The 7,289-nt window shown below is 40.2% G+C and overlaps 1 protein-coding gene across 5 annotated transcripts in view; it reads right to left on the minus strand.

Annotated features, from left to right (window-relative positions):
• Window positions 1-94: 94 nt before the first annotated feature.
• LOC113523899 (palmitoyltransferase ZDHHC3) overlaps window positions 95-7,289 on the minus strand; it is a 14,172-nt gene continuing 6,977 nt past the window's right edge. For all 5 annotated transcript variants that reach the window (XM_053236835.1, XM_034307436.2, XM_034307435.2 and 2 more), the window contains exons 5-7: window positions 5,884-5,965; window positions 4,380-4,510; window positions 95-2,999 (exon numbers count right to left, since the gene is read on the minus strand). In XM_053236835.1, the coding sequence (XP_053092810.1) occupies window positions 2,841-2,999; window positions 4,380-4,510; window positions 5,884-5,965 (372 nt within the window). In that variant the 3' untranslated portion in view covers window positions 95-2,840. The remainder of the gene's footprint in view (window positions 3,000-4,379; window positions 4,511-5,883; window positions 5,966-7,289) is intronic.

The raw sequence follows: 7,289 nt of genomic DNA on the forward strand, positions 1-7,289 counted from the left end.
CAATCCAGATTTCAACAGCGCTGTGGTCTAAGCTATTACTCAGTAATATTTCTACAAATCTGCCATGAAGAATGAAACTCTGAGTGTGTGACAGTTAAATATAAAGAACATTCAAATTTATTGCATTTACCATAAAACATTGGAGTGAAAGCAGCTGGAACAAAACCCATGAAACCCAGAAGACAAAAAAAAGGGGATTAAAAGAAAGATACTGACCACAGAGACCCCCTTTTCTTTTCTCATATCACAAGATCCAAAGGCACAGACTGAACTACAAGTACTCATCGCTGCAGAACAGAACGTCCACAGGGTGGAGTCGGATCTGATCTAGCTGCTCCTGGACGGCGCCAAATCAGAGGTTCAGCAGGTAGAAACATCTCAGTGTGTTTCAGCTTGGATGAGTGTCTTAACGGCATTGTTTCATATTGTTCAGTGTTGAGCTGGTTAGGGTTATGCTTACAGGAGGAGTTGGATAAGGTCCATCTCCACCCCGTGAACTTTTGGTTCTGTATCTTGACTGAACAGAGATCAACATTGGCACTCTGGGAAACTTAAAACTGCTGTAGTCTCTTCACATTCTTCTGGTCCTACATCAGCAGGCATATATAATGGCGTGCAGTCAATCCAACAGAGTGGCCAATACGCATATATATAAGGGGTTGCCAGATCTCCAGCTCATGGCTTTTTGATATATTATACTTCATACACAGCCAAGCCAAGGCCAGGAGAAACAAGCTGGTGAATCCCTCAAGCTTCTTGCTGGTTTAACAATTATTGCCAAATAGCAGATAAGTCCAGGACACACATAGTTGGATTACGGCCAAAGTGTGTGTTGTGCACCAGAAGTGGTCAGATTGTATGCAACCATATTTAAGGTCCAAATGCCAAGCACTATATTTAAGGGTAGCAGGAACCCTCTCTGAACATGCAGTATACTCAAAACGGGTGTACATCTCTCTAGGACACACTTCACCAGTATGGGGAGAAGAATGACTGTGAGATGGGAGTGAGACATCAAATAAAGAATCAACAAACAAAGAAATGCAACAAAAGAAAAATAAAAAAAAGTGTGTTAGAAATTGAGAATTAGGTGGCATGTTAGAGTTTTCCCTTAACCATGTTCTTAATACATGAGTGGGATTGATTGATTGGGGTAAAATGGGAGGGATGGTGTATTCACTCTATCCTGCCAATGCTAGCCAATCATGGGTGTCTGTGAGTTTACGCATGTGAAAGACGGCAGTTATCATTTTCAAGTGTTCAGGATGAGCAGATCAAAAGCGTGTCTCAGAGGAAGCACTTGTTGGCCTTCACCCACCCTGATTGGTAGCTGTTGTGTGACGGAGGAAAGCTCCCAAGCTGAGAACTGGCAAATGGCCATAGAAGAGAAAATGCGGTTTACAAAAAATAAACAAACTTTTTTCCATTCATTAGGTAGAATGGTTCTGAAGAGGCAGTGAGCTTGGGTAAGAGATGCAGAAGTAGGTTTTCCCTCAAACCGATTCATGGAACTTCTTCCATCACTGCAAACAAATGAAGTTGAAATCAAGTAAACGCCCCTCCATCCAGTGATTCAAGTAACACTGTGATAATATTGGACCAGCTGCAGACAGGAGGGTGTCTCAGATCAAAATAAATGGTGTTAAGTTTGTGTTTGTGTACAAATAAATCCACTGTGTCATTCTTGCTCTAAAGACGCCCCTCTTCTTTACAGCCATGGTTCAGGTTTAGACTAAAAAGTGGCAAGACTTCTTAAAAAGGATTGTAGACTTCTTGGTCTTTCTCGTGACTCATGGCTATGTTCTGGAAGAGTCATTTCACAGTGGTACAGTGGCCAAGATGAATGTTTTTGGCAGAGACTGAGGCATCGTTTAATTACTAGCTGGCTTTCGACTTAATGAAATGGTTTGATTCTGTGGAATTACTCCAGAAGCTCAAGTGAACAATTAAAAGCCAAAGAAAAAATAAGTTTTGATTTTGATCCCATGTACACACAGGCACATCCTTGTTCCTAGGGGTCAAGATTGTGAAATAGTTCAGATACTAATGGTCGTCCATCTCACGTTCAGTATACTGGACCAGACTGAGATCTATTAACAGGATTAGCTGCTGCTTCTGATTGGGAAGAAGAATTAGTCCATTACGTAAAGTGTAGAAAATGCTGAGGCTCTTTCACAGACATCTGAAATGTGCACCTCTCATATAAACCTTCAGTGGATGAAATGTTCTTCAAAACTCTATGCAAGGTCCTTATCAATGTTCGGTTAAAAACTAAATCAACATTTTCATAAAGCATTATTTAAAGATAAAGTCATTAAAAGGAAAAAAAAACAATGAAAAAGAACAAAAAAAGTGAACTGTGTATGTCAGTGTTTGACTAGTAACACCCCATTCCATCCCCATGAGATGGTACATCCCATTTTAAAATACATTATTTGATAACAGTAAACAAACAAACAAACAAAAAAAGTAACATATTTAAGGCAATGTTTCCAATATTGAGAAATGTGAACCTTTTCCTCACTCACTGGACCTCATTTTATCTTGAAATTAAAATCCACAACAGCATGGTGGATGAGACTGGCTTTGTCCCAAATGTCTAGTTAGTTAATGTTCATCCATTTTATAGATCTATATTAGGATATATATATAAAATCAATCACACCATACAGTGTGAAAATATAATCTAAGTAGAAAAAAATCAAAACAGAAAAATGCACTTCTTATACAAGATTAGGACGCGCCCTGAATCACACCATGAAAAAAAAATAAAATAAATGAAAATCAAAAATAAGGCCATCTTAGTGCACTTCTTATACAGGATTAGGACACAGTCGGAGTCAGACGATGTATTGGAACAGGTCCGATTTTCCGTGTTCGGGCATGGCGAGTGGATTAAGCCATGCTATAGAGAACGGGTGGCCAAAGACCACCTTCAGGTTCATCCACTTGGACTTCTTGGCCCATCGTCGCTCTTCTTTCTTCAGCTGCTCTATACCCTACAACACAGTAACAAAACAGGAGCCATGTACCAGAAGTAGCACGATATTATACTTAAAAATGACAGCACTACAAATTTTAATATTATGTTTCTCAAACGTTGATGGATCTTGTATTCTCCATGAAGGACACACAAGAGCTGGCCTCAAGCTGCTTTATGAACAAGACAAACACGGCCATCTAAGCTGCCTTCTCGGGGGGGGGGTTTGGTATCTAACTTCTAACTGTGAAAATATCAAGAAGAGGAACTATAGCATCTTCCTACAATAGTGATAAAACTCTAAAACAAATACTGTAAGTCAGCACAAGGAGTTAATAGCTGGGAGAAAATGCTGTCTAGGTGAGAACAAATGTCTACAGATGATGGTAGGTGAGTTAAAAATAACCGCTCTTACTCAGGATATTGTTCTAAATCAGCGGCTATCTGTCATGACAACAAAGTAGGGATGGGCGATATGACAAAAATATATAACGATACTTGAGGAGATTGCTACGATATAACGATATATAGTTTAGCTAACAAATTGTCCGCAAAAGAGTAGTAAAATAAACTAAACTCCATTAGAGTTTGATGATACTTTTCTTTAATGCCTACAAAGCCAAAGATGATTACGTATTTTACGTCAAATCTACGGCATCCATTCAGTAACATTTAATTTGTAATTATTAAAAATGTAACAAATACATCACGATATCTCAGAAAAGCGTACTGCGTAATCATTTATCACGATATTGATATTATATCGATATATCGTTATTATATTATGATATGATATTATATCGATATATTCAAAACCCACATCTCCACTGCAACCCTACTCCATCCAAGCTAACTAATGTAGCTAGCTAATGCATTTTATTTAAAAGAAACTTGCTAACTTTAGGAAGAATGAGCCTAGTAGCCATGTGCATGAAAGTTTTTTTTTTGTTTGTTTCATTGCCACTATTTAAATCAGGAAAACAGACAAAGCTAAATAACATGTTCTGTGATGTCCCTGATGGATTAATACTAAGTATGTTACTCATTTCGTGTATTTCATGTACCAAAAACATGTAATGCTAAATGCTGTAAATGTAATGATACTCATACTCCTCAAACTGAAGGATACTTGAAATGATCATTTGAATTAGAAATTTTCTACCTTCAAATTTCTGTAAGGGTTAAAAAAAAAAAAAAAAAAAAAAAAACAGTGACCAAGATAAGACCAAGTTATGTTTAAATGCTTGAATAAAGCAGCGTGTCTCAAGCGCAGAGTTTTATTTCATCACTCTGCAGTGCACAAGCCACAAAATGAAACAAAAAAAGGCATGTAACATGACAGGATGTAACATCAGACGTGAAGGCGATATCAGCAGTCAGGGATTAGGGTGCAACTCACAGTCTCGTCGGTGCAGATGGAGTGAACCTGGGTACCGAACATGACGGCGGTGAAGATGAAGAAGAGGAGTCCCTCGAAACACAGTAGGATCAACAGGATCACCGTGGTTGGGGGGGAAAAACTGCTGCACTCTGAGGAGGGAAAGCAGAGAGGGATGCAGGAATGTGGGGGATGGTGTAATGAAGGAACACAGGCATGGAATGATAGATGGATGGAGGGAGGGATGCAGGGATGGGAGGATAAAGGATGCAAGGTTTGAGCAATCAACAGACAGAGGAACAGATACAGGGATGTAGCAGTGGAGGGAGACAAGGATGCAAGGATGGCGCAATCAACAATGGAGCAATCAAGGATGGAGGGATTGCAGGATGTAGGCAGGGGTGCAGAGATAGAGTGATCAGAGAACAGAGGGATACAGGGATGGAGCAATGGGATATGGGAGGTGACAGAGAGATGCAAAGATGGAGGGATGTAGCAATAGAGGGAAGCAGGATAGAGGGATTGAGTTGTGGGAGGAAGGGTTGCAGGGACAAAGCAGTGGAAAGATGCAAGGATGGAGTGATAACATGTTAGAAGAATGGAACAAGAAATACAGGGATAGATAGAGCAATGGCAGGATCCATGGATGGAGGGTGGAGGGAATTGGGTTGGAATGATAAAGGAATGGCAGGATCCATGGATGGAGGGTGGAGGGAATTGGGTTGGAATGATAAAGGAATGGCAGGATCAAGGGATGGTGATGAGGAATGGAGGGATAGAGGGACGGAGCAACAAAGGAATCCAAGGATGGAGTATGGAGGGATTGAATGATGAAGCGATGCCACAAAGGAGGGATTGAATGATTAAGGGATAATGATGAGGAATGGGGATGAGGAATAGATGGATAGATGGATGTCGCAAAGAAGGAATACAGGGATGGAGTGATGAAAGCACAGATCAGTGAATGGAAGGTCGAAGGCATGTCAGGACAGGAACGTGAGTGACGGAGTGGGTTATAGTTAGCTTCAAACACAACGAGGGTAATTAAACAGAGTGAGGTAATGCTAGTCTGCTGAGTTTAATCATGCATTATCCAAAAACACTGCTTACATAGACGGCTTCCTCGGGAAGGAACGTCAGGGTAGCGATTAGGGGTCAAGGGGTAAATCAGCATTGGCTGAAAACAGGACCTCTTATCTACTGAATGGGTTTAGCTTTGATCCTAGCACACTGCCACCTGTTATTAATGTGTTGCAGTGTCACTGTCAGTGTTCCTGCAGTACAACAGCTGTTAGCATGACACCTAACACCTAGTTATAAGAATAACTACAATAACACGCCAGGCAGGATGTGCCTAATAAAACATCAACCTTCTTTTAACATTAGTGAAGTGACAAAACCACCTGACAAAGCCAGAAGTGACAAAGCCACAAGACCTCCAGTGCTGCAGGTGGCGCCAGTCAAATTGAATGATAATCATTGTGTCTATACGAATATTTTCGGAGAGGTATCACGTTGTTCTTACTTGCCCAGTCCTGCTCAAAGCAGAAGATGAAATGGAACCCCGCCATGATGAGAGCGTGGAGAGATATCAGAGCAATGTACATCTACAAAACACACATAAAATGATAACCGATATGCTACGTCCAAACAAAATATTTATAATCTATAAAACGTGACCATGTTAATCAAGTTAAATAAAGAGACTTTAACCATAAAGGACTAAATTAGTAGTTAACCAAATATAACAGTATAAGTGTGTTTGATCTGCATCAGCTAACCAGGGAAAATGCTAGAACAAGAGCTTTTTAAAGCAGACGTGATATTACACTAAAAGCAATTAATAGGATTTTTGAGTAATCAGCTTACATTTGTGATGCTTTTGGAATTAAATTTCATTACAATTAAGAAGATCCAAAAGCTGTTCGGAGGATGTGAAAGAGAGTCAGTTATAAAAGGTGGACTATCAAGGTAATTAGATAATATTTATATCACACTTAGAAATTCAAACTGATATAATTTAAAAATTTTCACCATTATTGTCTTAACATACTTAATTTGATCATTTTTAAGACCTTAACTAGAGATTCAAATGACTCGGGACCTGGCTGTCTTTAACTGGACTAGGACTTGGAACTGCCTTTCCTCTCTTGACCTGGAACCGGTCTATCTTTACTTGGAACTTTATCTAGGTCTTAGAACTTGACTGTCTTTAATTGGAATTTGATTCAAGCCTTGACTCTGTATTTTGAATTTCATCTGGGACTCAGAACCTGTATGACTTTTCTGAGGACTTGACTCGGTCCTTCTTTATTTGGACCCTGAGGATTTGGGGCTCACCTGTCTTTACTTGGAATCTGACTCAGGATTTGGGGCTCGACTGTCTTTACTTGGAATCTGACTCAGGATTTGGAGCTCAACTGTCTTTACTTGGAATCTGACTCGGGATTTGGAGCTTGACCGTCTTTACTTGGAATCTGACTCGGGATTTGGAGCTCAACTGTCTTTACTTGGAATCTGACTCGGGATTTGGAGCTTGACCGTCTTTACTTGGAATCTGACTCGGGATTTGGAGCTTGACCGTCTTTACTTGGAATCTGACTCGGGATTTGGAGCTCGACTGTCTTTACTTGGAATCTGACTCGGGATTTGGAGCTCGACTGTCTTTACTTGGAATCTGACTCGGGTTTTGGGGCTCGACCGTCTTTACTTGGAATCTGACTCAGGTTTTGGGGCTCGACTGTCTTTACTTGGAATCTGACTCGGGATTTGGAGCTCAGCTGTCTTTACTTGGAATCTGACTCGGGATTTGGAGCTCAGCTGTATTTAATTGGAATCTGACTCAGGATTTGGGGCTCGATTGTCTTTACTTGGAATCTGACTCGGGATTTGGGGCTCGACTGTCTTTACTTGGAATATGAATTGGGATTT

This window comes from Pangasianodon hypophthalmus, chromosome 9, assembly GCF_027358585.1.
Source record: "Pangasianodon hypophthalmus isolate fPanHyp1 chromosome 9, fPanHyp1.pri, whole genome shotgun sequence".
Lineage (NCBI taxonomy): Eukaryota > Metazoa > Chordata > Actinopteri > Siluriformes > Pangasiidae > Pangasianodon > Pangasianodon hypophthalmus.